Raw genomic sequence first — 24,787 nt, 5'->3', positions numbered from 1 at the left:
AAGGATCAGCTGTCTGAAATTACTTTAGAAATGGATGTAGAACTCCTGAAACAGAAATAAAAAAGAGATTTTTTCCAAAAGTAGCTTATGTAGCTTCAATAGACCTCTCAGCAACAGGTATGTTTTCACACCATCTTACTTCACAAAACTTTAGCAGAAAAGTCGTACAGTTAGTGATGGCAACATTATCTGCTCGCCGAGCAAGACTGTCTTTAAATACTCTATGCATATTTTTAAATAATGCACTTAAAATCCAGTCAGTAGCTTTATGACCAGCTCTAAAGGCACCATGAAGAACAGGCAAACCACAGGATCCAATATCTAATATATGGCAGGCATCATTAATTGCTAAATTTTCTTTTAAATCTCTGAGGAATTTAGGATTGACATTTGGTCCATCCAATACTTGCAGCAATTTCTTTTTATCTAGTTCTGAGGTTCCCTCAAAGAAACTTCTCAGAACATCATTGGCAGATGCATGTCCCAAAAAAATTGATGTGAGGTATCTTGTACTGACTTCCTTCCGCATACTGTCCCATCCCAAAATCTAACAAAAAGGTCCATATGACCTCTCTGGACGATTCTATTTAACGCTTCATCGAAGCAAATTACAAATTCAGTGTTCTTAAGATCAGAAATGAGCAGCTTTTTGAAGTATGGAGCTAAACCAAATGACACTAAAAATGACATTTTTGTACGTCCCAGGGTCATAGCTTTAGCTTTATTGCTGTCATCAAACATTTTCTGGAACAGAACAGCAGCATCATTAAATGCATTATATCATACGCGAAGAAACAAGTTTCATAGCCCACAGTAATTCCACAGATAAAACTTTGTCCTTAGTTACGAAGGAGTTTAAATTTGATGATTCAGCAACTAGTGCAGAAGACTGCTGCGTTTCAGAACTGTTTTTATCGATGGAGAAACAGTTTTTTAAGTTTTCTGAGTTCATCTTCATAGAAATGATTTTCTTATGCTTTACACTGTTTATGTGGCTTGTGATTGCTTTCCTCCCATGTTACTAAGCATGATTTTTTTTGGCAAAACGTGCATCTTGCCATGTTATGAGGTCCTTCGATAGGTTGCAACCATGGACTCCACTGAAGCTTGAGATTAAAATCTGCCCAATCTGGATTAAAAAATGTCTTTTTTTCAGACATTTTGCAGCTAAAGGAAAGAAATAAATCCACTTAATATTTTTAAATAAATTCAAGTATTTTATACTTATTTAACAAAATACATAACTTAAAGATATGTGCACTAAATTTCGTAATGGTATGTTATCATACTGCCAGAATTAGTTTCAAGAGTATGCCATAGAAAATTGCCTGAAATTTGAAAGTATTAACTAATAAGAAATAAATTTAGAAGGAAGAAGCAACATTAAATGACATGAATAACATTTACAAAAATTAATGGTATTTTGCTGAATATAGTTATATTGAATGGATAGCCAAGATAGCTTGTTATTATTTTGTTTATTTTACTACAAAATAACAAGGCATTTATAAAAAGAAAATTCTTTAAAAGATTTTGTTTTGTACGAGCATGGGGGAAGGGAACAGCAAAATTAGAAATTTCAAGCAAGAGCAGGATTGATTACTTATTTTTACTACATGAAGTGTATAAAAAAAAGAGGGTACAAATATTTTAATATTTAATGTTTGTTTCTGAATTCAGCCTCAAGTTTTATCGCTGTTTATTTCTCAAAAATGAATTTTAAATGTGAATTTATTTAAAAACTGAATTCAAAACTAAACAACAACAACAACAAAAAAAAAAAAAAAAAAAAAAAAAAAAAGGTGAAAAAAGATTTTTTTGCCATTTACAAAACAAAGTCAATTTTTTTAATGAAATTTATAAAGTATCAGATTTTTTTTTTTTTTTTTTTTTTTTTTTTTTTTTTTTTTTTTGAGTAATTTTGAAGTCCGATAATCATAATATATACACGCCGCCAACGATGCTGAAAAGCTCGACAGTTCAATTTGATTTGTTTAATACAGTCAAAAGTCGTTAATCTGAACTCGTCGGGACTTCAGCGATTCCGGATTATAGATCATCAGTTTAAATCTGGTAAGATGGCATGCAGAAATTACAAAATTAAAAACATGAAACCGTAATTTGTGAAATAAAGAACAATTATGATCTAAAGGGTATCAAAATTTACAAAAAGAAAAAGCTTAATATTTATTTGTTTACTTTATTAAACATTTCTTTCAATGTAAGTTGCTTCATTTCATGTGACAATACTTTATCTTTAATCCTATTAAACAGACATAATTTCTTGTTTAGTTACAAAGTTCCGCTGTTCAAGTCCTATAATTGCTGTGTCGAGAATACCCACTAATTTGTCAATCGAATTTTTTTTGTTTTCAATAACCTCTGTGTCACTTTCTTCAATATCGGAAGCAAATTATAATGACGAGGAACTTGATTTAAATCATATCAAAGACAGAGTACATTGAGATGAAATACTACATTTAGTAAGGAATTATAAGCCAAATAAAATAAAAACATCTGCCCTGAAGATAAGGATAGTGCTGACAGATCAACTTCCAATTCATTGCACGCCGCAGAATTTCCCCCTTGCCCCAGCCGCAGAGCAACGTGAAATTGATAAACAGATTTCGGATTTCGAAACATACTTTCGCTTTGTAGATCCTTTACATATTAGTAAATATATATCGGAAATTCTATTTGACATAATGAAAAGCTCAGCTCAAGCTTACTTTTATAAAATTGCTCTAACAGTCTGCAAAAAATAATAAGCCGGATCCAATTCGAAGATTCAGGAACAACGCAATCTGCAACATTAACTGAATTAGATAATTTTAGCTTAGCCTATACCGTTCCTTATACATTAAACGCGCATGTGTAAATGTATTATGCGCATGCGTAAACGCATATTCGCAGCCGTAAAGGTCTTACGCACACGCGTGAACGCCAACGAGTTGACGTGTAAACGCATCAACTCAATGCATGCGCAGAAAGTTTGTAGCTTTGAGGTCCGGATTATAGATCATTCCAGATTATGGGTGTACGAATTAACGACTTTTGACTGTACTGCACAAAATACGATTCAAAAAGTAACAATAAACTCCTTTTAACTTTAAAAATGTAATGTATGAATTCTTATCATTTTAACAAGCAAATACGATAGAGTGTTAAGTAAACATATATTAAAAAAAGTTAATAAAGATGTAAAATGTTAACGATGTTAAAGATGTAAAAGATTACAAAATTTAACTTACCAGACTTTTTAACTGAAAACAGAAAAACGAGCTCTCTTAACCACAAGGCAGAACTTCAACTCTTCCTTCCGTTCCACATGTGCAAGCCCCTGAATTCAAGAGGTTACTGGAAACTTTCTTTGTCTTTCTGAAAGACAATCTGATTGGTGCTGCAAAAAATAGGCTCAACACCAACTGCCTGAATGATGCACACGCAATATATAATTCGCCAAGAACGTGATCACTTTCAACATTGGCGCGAAAATCGCTTTTTGGAGGATCGCCATTATGAAATTCCCTGATTTTTCCAGATTTTGACTAAAATAGTTAAATTCCCTGACTTTTGGTCAATTTTTGATTTCCTTGACTTTTTCCAGTTTTCAGGTAGCATGGCAACCCTGATTCAAGGAAATACGTTTACATAAAATGCAGCTAAAAAAAAAAAAAAAAAAGGTGTATAATTTAATAGGTCGTACAAAGAAATCATGTGGTGTCCACATTAGATTTAATCATTTGCAGACACACACATACGTATCAAGAGCATTTGGGCTAAAAATACTTAAAATCAACATATCTTTAGAATTTCAGATAGACAGTCTCCCATGCCGGAGATAAAATTATTTTATTTCCTACAGTGTTGCCACTGCTCGCTTTGATACTGTTGAGTTTTTTTCACTCAAAAATCCATTAAAAATTTACAAAATTTGAAATAGACAGTAAAACAAATTCCAAATTCGAGCTACCAGGTGACCATGTTTGGGTACAGGATTAAAAATTTGATGCACTCTAGGATCTACAGTTTTTTCACAATGCAAGAAACATACCTCAATTCATGCAGATTCTTCATTATTTAGTTTCTTGAAATGTAATATAGGGCGATAATATTTGATGGCGACATTCTAAAAAGTGCTACATCGCATTTAAGTGATTCAATGCAAAATGCTGTTTCGAAATTGGGCTCAAAATTTAGTGTTTTTTTACAAAACCTACAACTTTGGAACAATTTATGCTGAAAAATAAATAATATGTTAAAAAAATTGCACGTCATTTCAGAAAATCCCAATTTTGCATCAAAATATATATTAGAACAATACTATATATAAATGTTGTGTATAATTTAAGTAATGCGTCTCAGAGATGAAGTATTTTGTCGATCACTCTATTAGAGGGAGTTATACAAAACTTTCCATCTCCCTTCTTTTTTTAACTCTCTGTACAACAAGGCGGAGGGACACATTTTTTTAATTGCTATACCCCAGAAAAGTTGCCAATCACCTAACTATGCAGAACAAAGAAAAAAGGTTTTCATATAAAATCATATCTTCCATTCCTGCATCGCACATAAAATCTTACAAGAAAATAATAATAATAATAATAAATAAATAAAAATGAATGTTGTTTTTTGCCAATTTTTTATAATTACTAAACTCATTACTATTGAAATGCTATCGTTCCTAATATGAAGTTTGTGGCACAACATCAACTATCAGCATGAGCATTAAAACCTGTATATTCAAATTATTTATTGTTTGTGCAAGAAGCTAAAAAAATGCAATTTTTTTGTAATTTTACTTTTCATTTTTGTAAATAAACAGTGAATATATTTATCATTTTTAATTCTGTACTCAAAAGAGTGCAACTTCTAGTTAGATTTTGGGACAAGTTCTGGTACAACACATCTTCATCTTATGGGTAATCCTAAATCAAGCCATCCACTATAAGTTTGACACTCCATTCTACAGCCTGGATATCACAAGTTTTGGAAATCTGGTTGCATTGGTATGCCAATTTAAAATACACTTTTATGCCCTCATCTTTAATGTCCCCATATAGTATGGGAGGGCAAATATTGTAAGTATTTCCCCAAATCAGGCTTATGTAGTCTGTTGCTTTGAAGTTGAGTTTTGGTATGGTAAATTTCCAAATCGTCATTCTCAGAAAAGTGATTGAGCTTTCATCAATTGGTACAGCCTAGTCCTCTGATACATCTTTTTTTCCTCCACAACCATTGCAAAGATCAAATTTTTGGGATGAGCAAAGGAAGCATTCTGCTTAAATACTGGGTTGATGATTTGCAGTAAATTTTGAGTTAAGTATCAGTGATGTTCTGATGGCTTTAAAAACTTTCTTTGAACCACCTGTGAAATTTTTGCTAGCTTTGATTCTGAACCAGACAAGCACGTAACAATTCAAAATAAAATTCATAAACTACCAGATTTTATTAGAAGCTTCTTCTAAACTCATATGAGAACTTGATTTGCTAAAGCAGAATAGGAGTATCAACTGCTAAATCTTCTACGACTATACCTGTCTTTACAGCAACAGAAACATCAAGTAAATATAATTGATCTTTGCTCAGCAGTTTCCTGCCAGCTTGAGGAATGGAGCATTTAACAGGTTCAAAGTGAACCAGTGGAAGTTTCACACAGGCAGTAAGGTTCTTCCTGATCAGTCCATTGAAGGATTTGAGTCCCATGATAACATCATCCAAGTGATAAAATAGTTGAGAGAACTGCAGTTCATTAAAGTGCAGAAGTCATGGTCTACCAATGTGTGATTCAATCTGTTAGACAAACACCCTTTTTCAAACAATTAATAACAGTTCCATCACTCCCTATCACATCAAGTTCTTCAAGATGAATCTCACATGCAATAAAATAGGAAATTATATAGCAGAAGTACTTGCTGTATATAAATCTAATATATATCTAAATTGTGCTTTAGAGACATGAAAAACGCAGTTTTAATTTCGTCAATCGGCCCAGTAGAACGGAAGATACAGAACTTCCCTCCCCTTTCTTTGTGCGCAGTGTACCTTGAAAGATTTTGAGGAAACTCTTTAGAAGAGAGTAAAACATTCTAAAAATTGCCAGCTTTCTTTCCTTTGTCAAAAGCCAATAATTATTTGTTATATTTTTAAACTGATTTTCCAAAAAAAAAAAAAAAAAAAAAAAAAAGAAGTTCTATGCTCTTAGAAACATTTTCAACATTGGCCATATTTTTATATAAATTGAAGAATTTTATGTTTTTGATGTTCTAGTTGTCACTGTGTTTGAAAACTTTTCTGAAGCAATGCCCTATGGAATCTTCGAATCAAGCTGCAGATTAGTCACTTTGTAAAATTTTGCAAATTAGTTTCTGAAATTTCATATATTCTATATATAATGAAATCCTCCCCAGAACGCACAGTTCCAAACAATTTTCATTTTTTGTTGGTTAAGTTGATAGATGACTGACGTAATTGAGTTTTTGTCCAGATGAAAAAAATTCTTCGTTAGGGACGACATAACTCTGTGCATATGTTGGTTGAAGCGGTTGCCCTAAAAAAATGAAGCTTTATGAAAAATATTTTATTTTTTATATTGGACTCAAAATCACAATTTCAGTATCTTAAGTTAATAAAATGTAATATTGCCTCAATATGTTTTGTAACTTCACAAATAATAGCAAATAAAAACACAAGCATTAGTAATGTATTCTTTTTAAACAGATAAACACTAGCGTAAGTACCCTGATGCCAGTTAGATTGAGAGTACCGTATCTAACAACAGAGAGAATATTTCTCTAATAACTGTAATACTGTAATCCTTCTCTAATAACAATGCAAAAAATACGATTCATTGTCACACATTTTTTAGTCAGATGTGATATGGAACCCACATAAAAAATTTGCATAGAAAAATAAACTAATTCTCTCTCATTATATCAGCAACAATGGCAGGCAGTTTTTAATGATTTTCATATTTCTAATCAAATGGTCGTAAAAGTTCAAGTTCCATCCAATATTTCAGCTATATTCAATTTTAGTTGATTAAATGTGGGAAAAAATTTATCATAATTGATCAGAAATCAATAACGCAAACAAACACACATTCTTCTCTATATACATAGCTTTCCTAAAACTTACAAATTTTTTGTTAACAAACTTTACAATTTGAAAGCGAGCAGTAGCAACACTTTTTGAAATAAAGCATTTTTATCTCCAATGCACGAGTATGTTGCCATACGAAAAAAATGAGTGCAAAAATCAGTGTTTTCAGAGCTTTTAATTACTATCTCAGTTGATTAAAGTCGTACGAAGATGGGAACAGTCAAAATGGCTTCCCATGAATTTTTGGAATCGGGAATAACGTGTTTAATGTTTGGCAATGCTATTTTTATTTCATTGTAAAACTTAGAAATTTTTTATTAACAAACACTACGATTTCAGAGCGAGCAGTGGTAACACTTCTCAAAATAAAGCAGATTTTTATCTCCAGCGTGTGCAAGACTGTTGCCATTCAGAAAAATGAAGGAGAAAAGTAGCGTTTTCAGAGTTTTTATTTTATTTTATTTATTTATTTATTTTTTTAATGGATACTGACTTTTCCAAAACCCATAACAGAATAGTAGAAAGTTTGGTGGCAATAGCTATAGTAGTGACTGAATTAATCGCGAACAAACACACAAACACTAATTCTTCTTTATATATATCGATAATCTTGTAAAGATTTGTAGGAAAAAATACAAACAAATTTGTAGCAAAATATTGCTATTTTTACTAAATAAAATATTGCTTTTTGAATGAAGAATAAATAAGTTGAAATTATGAGTTTTACTTTATTTTATGCAACTGTGCGTTCCTCATGTCCCAAACTTCACATTAGACCCTACTGCGTTTGAACAATGATATGTTTAGTAACTATAAAATATTAACAAAAAACATCAAAATTTTACCCATTCTCAAAACTTTGAGCGAGATGTAAAAACAGAAGGTATATTTATATATATATATATATATTTTTCATATATAGCTAGGTGATATAAAAATTTGTCAGGATATAGCAATAAAATTTTTTTTTAAAAAAGTGTTTTTTTGGCCATTCTACCATACAAATACAATAATACTTTTAATCTAAATATCATACCTATCAATATTAAAAATTCCTTTATTTTGCATTTAGTCTCAAATAAAAATAAAGAAATGATTATACATGAAAAAAATTTTTAATGTAAATAATAAGTTGGCAGGGAATTAGCTTCTCAAATTGAATACTACCAAAATTAATTGAGACTTCATGCTTTCAGTAATTTAAATCTATATTAAATTTAAATTATAATTTAAATCCTTTCTAGTTGTAGCTAATCAATTTTCAGTGCTCCATAAACTGTTGGGTACATATTGTTAATTTTCCATATTACAAATACACTGCTGAAAACCTCCAAATAAAAATCAATGGAAACATCTTTAGAGTTACATTTGTGATCCATACCTCAAGCAGTCTATCTCCAGGTTGCAGGCGACCATCTTCAATAGCTGCACCTTTAGGAAGAATATTTTTTATATATATAGGAGAATTACCACCTGCAGGATTATCTCTTGTTGTTATGCTAAAACCTAAACCTGCCTGCCCTGAAAATATATTAATTTTCAGATTACAAAATAATTATTACATTACAATAGTCTTAATTCTTCATAAATAATAATAATAATAATAAATAAATAAAAATAAAAAAAGATGCTATGTAAAGATCCTAACAGTTTTCCCTCTTATTTGAATTAACTTGTAGACAGATCATGTGAAATAAAGTATATGTATTTTCATTTCTTTAAAACTGTTACAAAAGTTAATATCACAGCAAACTCATGAACTTGTGTATACTTGCTTAGCAGCCATATTTTTAACCCAGAGTGGCATGACAACTTTTATCTGGCTATGAGATTTTTTGACATTTGGTGTACATTATGTGTTAAAATATTTTGTCTTTTCTTATATGATCCAAATATCATTTTTAGGTCATATTAATATACATTATTTTAATGAAATTTATTAAAACAGATTAAAATAATTCAATATACAAATTTAGATAAGAAATGATGATTAGATATATTTCTTAATGAGTAGATCCCAAAAGTTATGTCACTTGAAGAGTTAAAATTCATTTATATGAAGTACATAAAAAGCATGTTTCCCAAATGTATAATTCATAATCTTTTTTATGGTTCAATAGAGAATGATAAAAAAAATTAAAAAACATAGATTGTTGTTTGACTTCTGAATTAGTATAGATGGTGTATTATGTCCCAGAAACTAAAGTTTTTAAAAATCTGATTACTGGTCTTGAATCCTTGTTATAAGACAAAAAAAAAATTAAATTTCAGTATGCTATCTGCTGACTAATACTAAATTATTTTACTTATAACAATTTAAAGCAATTATTAAATAAGTAGCTAAAATTAATAGAAACAAGATGGATCAACTTACCTTTTGTTAATTCAATTGTTAACATTTTCCCTATTTTTCTGGTATTTGCTGAAGCAATTCTACGAGTTGCAGAAGCTGGAACTTTTTTTGTTGGCGTAACAGTTGCAACTTTAGTACTCACTCCACCAGCTGGAAAATTTAATTTCAGATAAATTTTATGTAAAAAAAAAAAAAAAAAATCAAGATTCATTAAGCAGTAAATACTTATTACATTGTGTGAATCTAAGAAAGAAATTAATAAGTCTGGGAAGAAACTTCGATGGTTTCTAATATCCCTTTATACAATTATAAATAAAGTCAATAGTTTACCTTCAGTATTTCCTATACAAAACTTAAATGGTTGAAAAAAGATGATTTTGATTGGTTCTTATATTTTAGGATATAATTTTGTATTTCTCAGAAATAAATGAGGATCAAACACAGAAAATATTACTGCAAATTAAAAGGAACAATTAGCAACAAAATTCAATTACAACAAAATGAATGCACCAAAGAACAAATGTTGCAGATACTAAATACAATTAAGATATTCAGAGGCCATTCAGAGAACAGGATCATTTCAATAAGCATTTGGTTATTATATTCTTAACCCTCTGAACGTTACGGGTTTGGGCCAGAGATTTCGAAGCTCATCAAAATGTTATGAGCAAGTAATATTTTCTTGATTAAAATTCCAAAATGAACATCCTGCATGACACTCGACTTGTCTTCCAATACACATCAAACCTGAAATTGAATCAATAAAGCTCTGGCAGAAATTTTTGCGTGTAATAAGTGGGAAAACCATCCTCCAATACATAATTTTATGTCTATACCTTTTGCAGTGGTTAAACTGAAAAGAACTGTGATTCATACATTGTAAATAACACATTTTACTTGCTATGAACAGGTAAATGTCAACTATGACAGCTTTCCCATACTCTAAAAAAATGTTTTGAAAGAAATCAACCATAAAAAACATTTAATAGCAGATTTTTAATGATTTGAAAATTAAGATTACCTGGATTTCAGCTACCATACTCTTGTTTCACAAGTGAAGGAGACAGAGGAGATGATCAAGAAACAAATTCCAAAAAGAACAGGAATTAATGAATCTGTAAAAACTGTATTAAAGTACACTTGCAAGTGAATTTCTTATTTACTGTAATTTGATCTTATTATCGCCCTCTTACATTAAATTAAAACTCATAAAGAACATTGTAAAGGCCAAGGACTGTAATGGTACAGCATTCTTTTATTTTGCAGACAAATTTCCAGATTCAAGAGAAACAAACAAACAAAAATTTTTGGTTCCACAGAATATGGAGCGATATGAAAGGACACAGTTCAATGACATATTAAGCCACTTTTTTGGGAGGGGAACCTTGGAATGCCTCTCAGATGACTGCAAGTAAGTTTCTTAGAATCCCAAAGCTAATAATTACAAAGAACTCATCACAATCATTAAAAATATATTTTCTGCAATCACACACACACTTTCCCCAAGCAACTAAGGATTTGTCAGTGCTGAACAAGCTGAATGCTTCCATCAGAAAATTCCTTGCATAAAAAGATGCTAAGAAGGGAAGTGACGCTTGAGAATGTTATCAGACTACAGTTAGAACCTCATGCATGTGTGAAGGCAATCAAATAATATCAAACTGTTTTTGTACTTATTGCATTTTAATAAGTACACTACACACTTTTCATGATTAGAAAAGCATTCTAACAGTTTCTGGCTAGCTAACATCCCATATTGCCTAGATAATTTTATATTATACTTGAGTAAAAGTAAAATTATCTGTTAAATATGATCTAATATACTTTTAATGTCATTTTGAAATCCTGTGTATGTGTTGGGAGAGGGAATGTTGAATGATACCTGAAGGAAACAAAAAAATTTTAATTTATACACCAATTAGCATAGCACGTAACTTACCAATTAGTCAAAGTAATTAGCAAAGCAAGACTTGGAATTTGTTTCAGTTCATTACTTTAATCAAAGAAAATCAACATGTTCATTTTCAAAATATTGAATTCCCTTTCTACCAGTTTTTTTTTAAATTTTAATTAAAGTAAAAAGTAAATACAGCACTATGCTAATTGTTTTGGCCTCCTCAGTGATTGGCAGCCAGAGGGCGCACCTCACATAGAGTTAGTTGCGTTACAGAACGAAAAGGGAGAGGCATGCCAAAAATGTCGGCCGTATTACCGGTAATTGATATAATTGCATCGTATCTGTCAGGTGGCAGAAACTAGCATGATGTATCAATTTACATGCCAGGTGGCAGAATATATGTATCATGTACATGCCACGAGGTATAACGCTTGTAAACATGCAAGGTGGCACATGGCTTGTAAATAAATGTACACTTAAATATCTTAGTGTAATAGATCAAGGAACACGAGTCAACAACCTTTTGATCATTTGGATACATACACTAATTTTGATTAATAAAAGAAAATAGAGCGAAATAGTTAACCACAATAAACATGTCAATTAGAATGACAATGCCATGTCATTTGAAAATAAGCATGTCAATCAGAAGTAATAACTGATAAGTAACTCTACCAAAATGAAATTAATAGCCCTTCTGGGCAAATCACAACTTAGGGCTAAAAATTATCACAGCTAAACAGGCAAATGCTGATAAGTTTTTTTTTTATATATATATATATATATATATATATATAAATGTATTTTACAAATAAGATGGAAAAAACTAAAGTTTAAAGTTTATCCCATGAAAACTGCCTGAATTTGATTTTCCAGAATATTTTTGAAAACTTGGTTAGCTCTGCTACTCCACTGTACATAATGCCATTATTTTAAAATCAAAGAAAAATACAGATACATAAAAATTTATAGTTGATCATATTAACCGTTTGACTGCTACGGGGTGCAAAAGCACTGCGTTCATTTGTCTCGAATACTGCGACACAGTTAGTTATTTTAGAATGCACTCATGTTACAAAGTACGCGTAAGGTCAGACTACGTACGTTCACACCCACAGAGCAACAAAGACACACTGAAACTCGCAGCACAAAAGCGCTGTGTCGCGGTTTTTGAGACAAATGAATGCAGCACTTTTTGTGCCGCATAGCAGTCAAACGGTTAAAGCAATTAAATTAGTGAAATAAAATTCCTGCTTGTAAAACATAAAAACAAATAAAATGAGATGACTAACTACCTCTCTCTTCACCTTCAACTAATGCTGTTTCATCGTCTGCTTTTTTCTGAACTTCTCCATTAATACTTGACTTAGGATAAACTGGAGGTGGAGGTTTTTTAGGTATAGCAGCAGTTTTTGATCGTAAATGGCCTGGGCCTCTGACCAGTTCTAGTTTGATTTGGGGTGCTTTTAAAGCATTTTTAAATATTTCTTGAGCAGTTTGAAAGCTTACATTTTGAAGACTTTTACCATTAATTTCTGTAATTCGATCACCCACATGAAACCTGCCATCTCTATCAATTCTTCCACCTGCTTCAATACCTTGTATAACAAGTCCAGTATCTCTGAAATATTTTCAATTTCTATAATTTAGTAAACTATATTACCAAATAAAACAGGTATAATAACAAATTATAACCTTGGTATCTTTATGTAACTAAAAACTATATAAAAATATGAAGGTTACAATTTTCCAATTAATAATAGGAATAAAAAACAGTACACTAATTCTTAGGAAATTTTAATTTTTAATTTTTACAGAAACTATACTGCCTTTAATTTATGAACACGTCTTCTATAAGCATTCCAGTTATTAAAGGAAGTAAATCTATCTTGATTATTAACTAAATCTTAATAAAACTATAATAAAAAACTTTGAATAATTTTAACAGATTATAAACTAAGCTTAATATAAAACACTTAACAGTGCATAAACCATTAATTATACATGAAAACTTAATACAACTTCTGCTAATCAGCTGAATAAGAAACAGGTACATAACTGAGAATTTCATTTGATTTATTTCACAGAATTTTGTAAGTAACATGTTGTCAAAATAGCAATCCTGAGCTTCAGTCGGTCAAAATTAGTCAAAATTTAAACAGCAAACTATGACTGTTAAATGCTACAATACTGCAGGGAATGCTTGCATCTTACTAATATATTTACTTAACTGGTACCTAAGCAAAGAGCAAAATAACAAATAAAACAGGTAATTAATGAAAAGTAGTTCTTGTAATACATAAACTGAAATATTTCTACTGACTTTAAAATTCTTTCAGACAAAAATAAATATTACCTTCCTTTGCTATCATAATCTGGTACAACATGGATTCCAAGAGGTCCAGTTTCATTTCTCAAAATTATAGTCTTTTCTCTAGAAAAAAGAGGAGGAGAATTAGTCTATACAAAGAAAGAAACAAAAAGAAAGAAAAACTTAAACTCTATACATGACACTTTCATTAAATTTCAAACTGATCACTATTTGATGAGTAATCATAAAAAAAAAAGGTTATTTAACATAAAATGACTTCATATAATCCACTTTAATAATAATTACACAATTAATACTGTAAAAATAATGGTTTTTTATATAAAATTTAAAGTATTACAATCACAAAATATAGAAAATTCTGAATGGCTTGGTTTGGTTTATCTGATTATGGGCAAAGCACGAAAAGGTTATCTACCCAAAGGGGGTGCTTTTGTGGAGGAACTTCTATGGGAAACTCATTCATACCTATATTAGACATGGCAAAAACCATGAAAACACAAGCACAGCCAGCACGTTTGTCTGGAATCAAACCCAGGTTTAAAGACCATTGTTCACTGATATTTCTGCTTGGACATTGGTGCATCTGAAAATGCCAAATAATACTCTAATATCATTAATAAAATTTGAGATACCTAGTTTTGGCCAACAAATATTGTTAGTTGTCACTAAATTGCAGTATTTGAAGGCCGCTCAAACTTCACTTTTTGCTGCTTTTTTCTTTCAGAAACGGATGCTAGAAAACATTCAGCGATTGTTTATTATTTAATTATATTATTGAATTAGTAATTAGATTGATCATTAATTAGATTTACTGAATCTGGTGCAAAGACTGTGAAGTTGGACTTTGCCTTGAAACCTGTTTTGAACTCCAAATTGCATTTCTAAGGTAGTTTTTCCTCAGTGCTTTATATTTTCTTAAATTTTATACATTTTGTTTTTTTATATTATGCAATAAATAGAAATTTACTGTAATTTGACTGAAATTTATGAAAAAAAAATTTTTTTTGGTAATTACATCTGAAATTGATTTTTCTGGCAACTTTAGCTTCTCATGATAAAAATCTATATAAAAAGTATTTTCTAGAAAGAAAAAAAGTCATTTTTCAATTCTCCAATATATATAGACTTAAAATATGCACTAATAATAATTACACAATTTTTGAAGCGATTTGGTCCATTAATTGAGCAGTCAGAGGGTTAAATCTGTAAACATCACCAAGCATAATGTCAACATAAAAGGGTACTATACTCTCTATTATTCAATTACTAACATAAAAAAAAATTTTCAGACATCGCTACATGAGTCATTACTCAAGTTGTCATATGTTGATAAACATGTGGTGAAAGCAAAATATAATAAATATTGGTTCATCATGCTGGCATGCTGCATGATCAGTAGGTTTAAAATCAAAGATGTTATCTATGTGTTTCGGTTTGAGATGCATGCCAAGCACACACTTAGAAACAGATTCAAATTATTGATCATACAGTTTTATCCTAAAATGATTACTTCTTCAATAACAATGTATTTTATTTAGTGCTGAAGTGAAATTACGAATCGGGATTCTCCACATCTTTTATTATGCGCAGAAGGGAGGGGGAGGGAATCAAATAATTAAAACATACCCAAAAAAATTTAATTAAGTAAAATAAAAAAAAATTAGTGGAGGCTTTGAGGTCCGGATTTTAGATCATTCTGGATATTGGATGTCCATATTTTGGACTTTGTACTGTATTATTGACAGTCTGAATTTTAGTTCCATTTACAATATTAGCATTATGCAAGAGTTGCATGATATGGATAAGTCTCAAAATGACACAGTGCAGAAAAAGATTACTGTTTTTAGAGGAGAGAGGTGAAATAAGCATATTAAATTTAAGCATTAAAAACCTATTCCTAATTATAATTTATATTTACATACATTTTTAGTGTACATGTTTCATAGATAAATTAATGTACAGTATAAATATTTACATGCTACCTCAATTTTAGGATTACAGCCAAGCACTGCATCCTAAATGAATAACTAGACTTCTTTCCAAAACCAATTTTTTGGAAAAATTCATCTAGATGGACACAAGCAATAAGATGGGCCACATTTTTTCACCTTCACTCCTAAGACAGCCCCTAAGACTGCATTCAGATGGGGGCATAAAGAGAATAAGAGGTTAAAGTTGAGCTCCATTGTCAAGACAACCAGTCTGTGCTACATCACAAAATCTGGTTTAGGGCTTGATTAAGGTTCCAAGTTTTTAACTTTACGCCGAGTTTGGGATAAGCGTTGACCAATCATAGCAAAGCTAAAACGAACTTTCTGCTTTGTCGCTTTCTGCAGACAATTTCGCTATCACATCAAAGGCGACTTTTTTTTTTTTTTTTTAAATCACATCACATCTGAATAAGTTGTAATTGTATCCGAATGAAATAACGAGTTGATCTTGCAAGAAATCTATGATGATGACATGGATTTTTTAATGAGTTTACAAAATAAATTGAAAAATATGGATGAAACTTGTAAAGCAAAAGCTAAGCTCAGGATCATGTACGCTGTGTATGATCCCGTAAATGACGGATCCCATCCATTATTTTTCATTTTATTATGAAAATTCTTTAAAAAATATCTGTAGACCATTTCGCTCTTTTTCTTTTATAACTTCTTCCTTTGTCTCTTGGCTAATAAGAAGGGCAGATAAAACAGCATTCTGTTGAGATAGTAAAACTTTGTTGTGAGCTGAAAAAGCCATGACACAAAATAACAAAAACCAGCAGAGTGAACAAGGGAAATCAATCAAGCGGGAAAACAGAGCACGAAAGGTGTAGACACATCCACGCATGCGCAAATTCAGCTTCTCTCATTGGCCACAGCTTAGACCCCGCCTCGCAGGTGTGAATGGAACTCCCGTATTTTATGACCTTATGATTATGCCTCTATGTCCTTTATGCCACCGTCTGAACGCAGCCTTAGCAAAGACAATTTTTTAAAAAAAAATTTAAGAGGGGAAATTACTGACATTAATATTACTGATAGAGCTAGACCAAAAACTGATTGATTTCCTCCTCCAGTATAAATAACAGTATACCCAGTATTAGCATATACATAAAAGTGTATTTTTATCTAACTCTGTGAAGGTAGGACCTATATAGTGAATTTATGCTTGAAATCAAAGAGACCATATAACTCCAGATTGATAAGAATCCTTCATTTTACCAGGTTTCGGTTTCAAGGTGTCACTCACTGATAATCTAATCTCACTTTTTACAGAAAGATAAGAAAATATCAAACAACTGACAAAAGATACAGTGAAAAAGAGATAAGAAAAAAATTATTAATATTAGATATCTATAAAGTTGATTTTTTTAAGTGGCTATCTTAAAAAAGATGGATAAAGCTAGCAGAGGTTTCATTTCGATCCTTTAAATTTGTTCATTGACTGATTTAAAATTATTTATATTTTTTAAGTAATTACAACAAATTTAATTAATAAATTTGGCAATAACTGGCAATTTTAAATGCAGTTTAAACATAATTTAAAAAGCAAAAAAAAAAAAAAAAGGGGGGGGCTTCTTTTTAATTTAATATTGGGTTTTTATATTTGTGTGCACCTATACATATGAATACAAAGGTTATTAAAGAATCACACAGTGAAATGAATGCTATTATTTATTACAATAAACAAACCTTCCATCACTCAAGCTAGATGTGTCACTAGCATCATCAGCTTCACAACTTTCAGGTGGTGCCAGTTTAAGAGAAAAATTTTCATTGAAATCCTACAAAATAAGAATGTCATATAAAGTAACTACTATATTTAAAACAACACAAATTTTATACTATGATAATGGCTTCTAATTTAAAAAAGTACTACCTTCATTAACTGCCTATCGGCAGCTTCAACCCAGCGGTATGTTTCTGCATTGTTACCCAAGATAGATAAACGTCCTGATCCTCGGAAGAAAGTCAATGATGACATTTTTATATCACCATTTATTTCCAAACTGCCCTGGGAGGAAGCATTTTCCTTTGCTTCATTTTCCTAAAATGAAATTAAAATTTCCATATACAGCAAAGTAAGATGCACAAACAGAAAAATTCTGAATATTGCTCAACATTTATTATATTTACTTGAATCAAATAACAAAACTACTCTAACCAACCAAGCTATTGTATTGAGTTGACACAAGCAAGGAGGTAGTGCATTTAATTTATTTAACATTCTAGGCTATGTGCAAATAATTTATAAGGTAAGGTTCTCATCACAGGGGAGGGGGAAGATAAAAAAAGCAAACGGTTGATACACAAAGGTCTGCTAAGTTTCTGTTTATTAGTAAGGTGTTTAAGTTCTCAGGGCATTTTTCTTTTTGGTGCAGGGTGAAATTCCTGTGCAAAGCAAACAGCCTTGTTACTTCTACTGACCACAGCTGGCCATTCCAAGCAGGTTGCTCTCAAGTTAGGTAGCAGAAAAATCTGGCTAGCAGCTATTGAATCTCTCCACAGAGATAAAAATGCTCTTGATAGAGAGAACAAAAAATGGCTTTTAACAAAGATTAAAAAAAAAAAAAAAAAAAAAAAAGATAAAGTTTATCTCTTCCCATTAAAAACTGTGTTCTTTGTTTTTGTCCAATATTTCCTTGGTGTTTCGGGACAACTTTTGCATTCTCATCTGTCAGGAAATTTTGAGACCATCTCTTGAATGAGAGTGCCCTGATTGTTTGTGGGTATAATGTTACAGGCTAGATAAAATTTTCATAAGAATTCTCTGGCTCTAACTTGGTATTCAATTCAGGTTGATCAACGATGGGCTGTTGATGCATTATAATAATCCTATAAACAATAATTTTGAATCAAGTACTCCCACATTCCAGTTTTCTCAGGAACGAAACAATGTTCTTCAGACCACCGCGATGGACATGAAGACTGAAGAACAGTATGTGATTACAGGTAATGTTCAGCTTTCTCGAGAATTGCTAAGTGGTTGTTAGAAAATACCTGAAGACATTACATACATACATACATACATTCCAAGAACACTTTTCATTATTTATGCAAGTACACATAGGCAAATTTGAAATATGTTCCAACAATTCAGATAGTATATTAGAAGAAAAGGATATAAATAAGGGGGGAACTTTTAAAATATGATCAAGAAAACTTTCTCTTGTGACATTTTTGTAAATATCTAGTATCTGATGACTGTTCGGTGATCAACGAGGCACTCTTAGCACAATTTGTCTCTTCCTCCAGAGAGGTTGCTAGGGTTTTAAATTAGTTGAATGTTTGCTGCAGACTAGCAAGGTGCTTGCAAGTTGTATGCTGTAGTAGCGATACACTGCTCTGAGTTCAATTTAATGTTTTAATGTTAGGTTAATAAATATTTTGTTTTCGTTTTATGAAATGTTGCCTCTTAAATCTCAAAGCCATGACAAAATAGCCAGTTCTGGAGCCAATTTCTTTGCAATTTAGATGGATAAAACTGTCAAATACTAAAGAAGACACTCTCACACAAACATTGTACAAACAAAAAATAATCTAAAAATTATTTTAAAAAATCACAGCTACATTTTACTGTTGTTTATGAATGTTACTGATTTTGATAACGATTACACTGGATTCCTTCCATAGTCAATCTGATTAAATGGAATACATCACAAAGCTTTTTGGGTGTATAACATAGCTGCCTTATTACCTGAATTGTGAATTTGAAATTAAAAAAAAAAAAGTACCTCTAACTAAGAATTGGCGGGGAGGGGGGAACTGTTGAACAGACAAAAACAAATTTTACTGGAGGGAAGTCAAAGTACTCTTAAGAGCTGTTGCCATAGGAATTTGAATGCATTTAATCAAGTACTTGTCACTGATTTTGAGCAATTCATTGTCATCTTGAGAAATGTACATTCATTCCCCCCCCCCTATTCTTTGACATCCAAGCCAATTTAAATTCATTGTCTTCATTTCCTAGCACACTTCATATTGAAAGAACATTTCTGACGAAATTTCAACATAACAATCACATGGGAATCAACTCACTATCAATCAGAAGCTCAACTTAATATTTCTAATTTAAAGTTGATGGAATTTTGCCTATACATACTAAATGCATGCTTTTGGAACTTCCTTCTGTTTGCATTTATTTTTCATTTTGTTTGGTTCATAATGATTATAATTAATTGTGCTAGCAGCCCAATAAATGATAGCTAGAAAAAGTCAGTTTGAGAGGATAGGTTTTGACTACCTTTGGAAAGAAAACATCATTATCATTCTCTCACATGGATGATCTTCGAACATTTTGTTATGTGAATAATATTGCTATTACTTCAGAAAATAAATTTTAAATGCTATTGCACTAATACACAGACAAATTTAACCAATTGTTAGTACCAAACATTAATATATACGCAGACTTAGAATCAAAGACAATCAAACTGCTATAAACGATTCTCACAGCTAAGGAATTCCTCTACATTAGTGATTCTAGTAAAAGAAATTACTTCAAAACTGAATAGGAAGCTCCTTCTACTCTTTCAGAGCCATTTCGTTTTACTCAAGTTCATTTCAACGTAAACACAAATTCCAAGATTAGGACACATTTATTGATGATTATTTGGTTACAGCCAATAAAGATACAGAACAGTCATTCAAAACAGTTTTTTTTTTTTTTTTTTTTTTTTTTTTTTTTTTAAAGCTTTTTACTTCCTTGTACGAAGTAAAAAGGAAGTATCGTAATCGCGAAAAGTTTCAGGTAGCATATTTCAACGAAAATATCCATTTTGTCCGCTATCGAATGCAATTTAAGGATGCTTTTGCGTGATATCTGTACGAAAAAACAGAATAAAAGACTCGTTTCCTCCAAAAAAATTATAAAACTGCTTTAAAATTAATTCTGAAGAGAATTTTTCGTGGCGTCTGTACGAACATATGTACATACATGCGTACGTATCTCGCATAACTCAAAAACGAGTAGCCTCAGAACGTTGAAATTTTATATATAGGACTGCTATAACATGTAGATGTGCACCTCGTATTTTGGTTGCAATCGGCCACACCAAACGTATATAAAAATATTCATATATATATCCACTCTGTTACCCGACTCAATGATCTCAGTTTCTTTACTCTTATATGTTTGTAAATTGTACATTTTTTGCTTTAAAAATGATTATGTTATTTTTATCTTCCGGTTAAGGTTTTTATGCCTTTAGTAAATCTGTATGCAATATTTTTAGAATTATCAACAATTTTAAAGTTTACATTTGAAACAGCAGACTAGCAGATTTGGTGCCAATCTAGAGAAACTTAGCTTCGCAAAACAAAGATAACGCCTTCATTTATTACTTAAATCATGATTAATCCTTTCTGGAATTTTTTCGAGGAAATAAGCGTTTAAGATTTACTTCGTAATTTTTAATATAGATATGTTGAGTTTTTATGTATTTTTGCCTTCTCGTGAAGTGAGAACTGAATTATTAAATGAGAAATACTCAATCGTCAGTGAAAAACTGTTTCTTCTTTGTTTTGTTTGCTTAATTTCTTTTATATATCATTCTAGCTTTATTATAGTATTTGAATAGAACATGTGGCAACGATTAGATAATTCTATTCTTTAAATGATTTAAAAATTTTGTGCATTACGAATTATAATATGAACGAAATATAATATTGTTAAGTGAATCTAGCGCCAGAGTGTCGCTATGGTAAACAAATACTAGAGTGAATTTTAAAGAATGCATTTATTCTATTGTGGTTTATGTGCTGCCGGCAAAGTAGATTTAATTCAATCCAATAATTTAAATGAAATGCAAGAAAAAATGCGTATAATTTAATATTCCGCACAAGGAAGTAGTGGTGTACACATCAGATTTTTTTTTTTTTTAACTCTGGGGTTGATTGCTTACACACATCATTAAAAATCAAAATTCAAAAAATCACTTTAAAAAAAATGAGATGCACAGAAATAAAAAAATAAACATTTTTTTTTTCTATACCTATTATAATAATTCTCAATTTCCTGTATAGCATATTTGTTTGATAAAAAGAAACTTAAATTGGAAATACAATTAGTTCATCTCTAAAAGAATTGCCATAAGTACTTAATTCCATAAATAGAAAAAAATTAAGCAGGCTTTTAATTTAAAAAGTTGAAACTAATGAGCTACTATAATAAAAGCATGAAATTTTCCAGGGAAGGTACACTTCAGTGATTAACCAAAGTACCCATTTACTTGTAAATGAAAACCACTAGAGCATTACTGACATAAGCAGCACTTTTAACAGGGTGATCTTGGAAAGGTTTCAAATATTTTATGATGCTCTACAACAATCTAATATAAGCAAGTATGTGAGAATCCAAACACAGTTGCAAAGTGACTGTAACTAGCCAATGTTTAGAGAATTTTGCTTGTTGTAACTGTATAAAACCTCTAGACTTGCATTACTAATTACCTCTAGAACAGTAACCTATAAATTCTACTGATGCAAAGAACCTTTAGACATATAAGTCTTTTTTTAAGAGGAACTCCCTCCTGCCCTTGTCAAAATATATCTTAAAATAATATTTAAAGCACATCAATATTTTACATGTACTTTATGTAAAGATAAAGAAGATTGTATTCTTTATTAAAATATTTTAACAAAAAATTAATGCAATTTTGTCATTAATAGCATTAACTCATGCCCTGGATGTCACCTAGACTTGAGATGCTCTTGCTTAAATTTAGATTTTAACATCAAATCTATGTGTCAGCAAGTTGTTTGCTTTTCTTTATTGACAAGCTTAAGGTCTACGCCAAAGCCAGTTACAATAGGATAACATTGACAGTGTGAATTTTAATGAGACCTAGCATATACTTACTGCACAAATCCCTGAATTCACGGCTTACTTTCAATGTTGTTTTCCCATCAAAAATTTAAAAACAGAAAATACACCATTTTACAACATAAAAAGGGTGGAAGGAGGGGGGGAACAATAAAAGCTTCAAAGAATCTTTGTTAAATGCAGCAAAGTTCTTACTTAATAATGAGAAAGACTGATGAGAATCTTTTAGTGGTGGAAGAACATAATATTAGTCTTACTTTTACCATCAATTACTTTGGTGTGAGCCTCACTTTAAACTCATCCTTAACTTACAATCAATACTATTCATTCAAATGCATTGAAATCTGTGCTTAATTGCATTCGAATGCTGTCTAATCGCTTAGTAACATAGCTGTATTTATGCCACTCATGACATTTAAATCATAATGTAAAATCACCTAAAGACTGAGCAGCCTTCTGACAGGTAAACTGATCACAGTTTACTGCAGGTAGTACACCCTGACTCTCTGGACATCATGATTTGGCACATTTGTAAAGTACACAGCTCTTATATCAAGTTCTATTTTTTCTGTCAAATATAGTAACTTTTTTGGAAGGGTCCAAATATTCCTATCTTACATCTTACAGAACTCTTTTCCATACAAGAAACCAAATACAGTCAAAAGTCCGGATGACATAATTTCTTGTTTAGTTACAAAGTTCCGCTGTTCAAGTCCTATAATTGCTGTGTTGAGAATACCGACTAATTTGTCAATCGAAATGTTTTCGTTTTCAATAACCTCTGGGTCACTTTCTTCACTATCCGAAGCGAATTATAATGACGAGGAACTTGATTTAAATCATATCAAAGACGGAGTACATCGAGATAAAATACTACACTTAGTACGGAATTATAAACCAAATAAAATAAAAACATCTGCCCTGAAGATAAGGATAGTGCTGACAGATTAACTTCCAATCCGCCGCGTGAAATTGATAAACAGATTTCAGATTTCAAAACATACTTTCGCTTTGTAGATACAAATTACATATTAGTAAATATATATCGGAAATTTTATTTGACATAATCTTTCTAATCTATCATAATCTAATAATGACGTTTCTGCCCCCCCCCCCCTCTGCCGCAGAGCAGCGTGAAATTGATAAACAGATTTCGGATTTCAAAACATACTTTCGCTTTGTAGTAAATATATATCGGAAATTCTATTTGACATAATCGAAAGTTCAAGCTTACTTTTATAAAATTGCTGTAACAGTCTGCAAAAAATAATAAGCCGGATCCAATTCGAAGATTAAGGAACAACGCAATCTGCAACATTAACTGAATTAGATAACTTTAGCTTAGCGTATAACTCCGTTACACAATAAACGCGCATGCGTACAAACATATTCGCAGCCGTAAGGGTCTTATGCGCTCTCGTAAACGCCTGTGCGCATGCGTGAACGCAACGCATGCGCAGAAAGTTTGTAGCTTTGAGGTCCGGATTATGGGTGTCCGAATTAACGACTTTTGACTGTACATAAAAAAAAAAAAAAAAATTTTGCTCCAATCCTCTCTTCTAGACTCTATAGTAGATTCTCAAGCCCACTCATGTCGTAATCCTTGCTCTGAGAAAAATGCATTTAAATGTTTGGCATGCACTTGGTTTCAAGGAAGGGGAAATTTTATGACTTCTGTCTAGTAATCCTTACCTTGTTGAACAACATAATTTTTCTTTTAAAACGAAATATGTAAATAAGTGAAAACTAAGAGGAAGATTTGAAACAGATTCATGAATTTAATATGCAACCAAACACACATTTAAAATATACCCCAGATTTTTCAAAATCAAATGCCATAACTTCTTTTAACCAAACTTTCTCATCTTATCTGCCTTCATTTTTCACAAAGCAAACAAAATACATGTGTAGCACCACCATTCTTTACTCTAGAAACTCTGTAGCATACATCTCAACCTGCAACAAAACAGCATGTTTCCATCACTGTCATGGCTAAAAGTAAAATATGGCTAATGCTGCATCAACATTAACTCTAGCAGGTTTAGTTTATTTAATTATGGCAAAGCACACTAGGGCTTCATGGAGGACTTTCTAAGGGAAATTGGCTCGTATATACATTACACATGGAAAAAAAACCCGAAAACGCCCATGCAGCCAGCCCATTCGCAGGATTCGAACCTCGGACCGAACTACCAGTGTTCAGCGACTTTACTGCTCGGCCGCTGGTAGGCCCTAGCAGGTTTAATTTGTTTGCAAGGTCACAAAATTCTATTATTAATTTATTTATTTATGG

The 24,787-nt window shown here is 31.3% G+C and overlaps 1 protein-coding gene across 3 annotated transcripts in view; it reads right to left on the bottom strand.

The window, feature by feature from the left end:
• LOC118196009 (partitioning defective 3 homolog) overlaps nt 1–24,787 on the bottom strand; it is a 171,970-nt gene that overhangs the window by 66,659 nt on the left and 80,524 nt on the right. For 2 of the 3 annotated variants that reach the window (XM_085825311.1, XM_085825313.1), the window contains exons 5-10: nt 17,551–17,718; nt 17,364–17,455; nt 13,708–13,785; nt 12,647–12,972; nt 9,476–9,604; nt 8,483–8,622 (exon numbers count right to left, since the gene is read on the bottom strand). In XM_085825311.1, coding sequence (XP_085681437.1) covers nt 8,483–8,622; nt 9,476–9,604; nt 12,647–12,972; nt 13,708–13,785; nt 17,364–17,455; nt 17,551–17,718 — 933 coding nt within the window. The remainder of the gene's footprint in view (nt 1–8,482; nt 8,623–9,475; nt 9,605–12,646; nt 12,973–13,707; nt 13,786–17,363; nt 17,456–17,550; nt 17,719–24,787) is intronic. The other variant, XM_085825312.1, reaches the window with a different exon arrangement.

This window comes from Stegodyphus dumicola, chromosome 10, assembly GCF_044657685.1.
Source record: "Stegodyphus dumicola isolate Sdum_Otavi_A_Nest chromosome 10, ASM4465768v1".
In the NCBI taxonomy this organism is placed as follows: Eukaryota; Metazoa; Arthropoda; class Arachnida; order Araneae; family Eresidae; genus Stegodyphus; species Stegodyphus dumicola.
The sequence above is the reverse complement of the archived record's forward strand: the minus strand, read 5'-3'. Positions and strand labels throughout refer to the sequence as shown.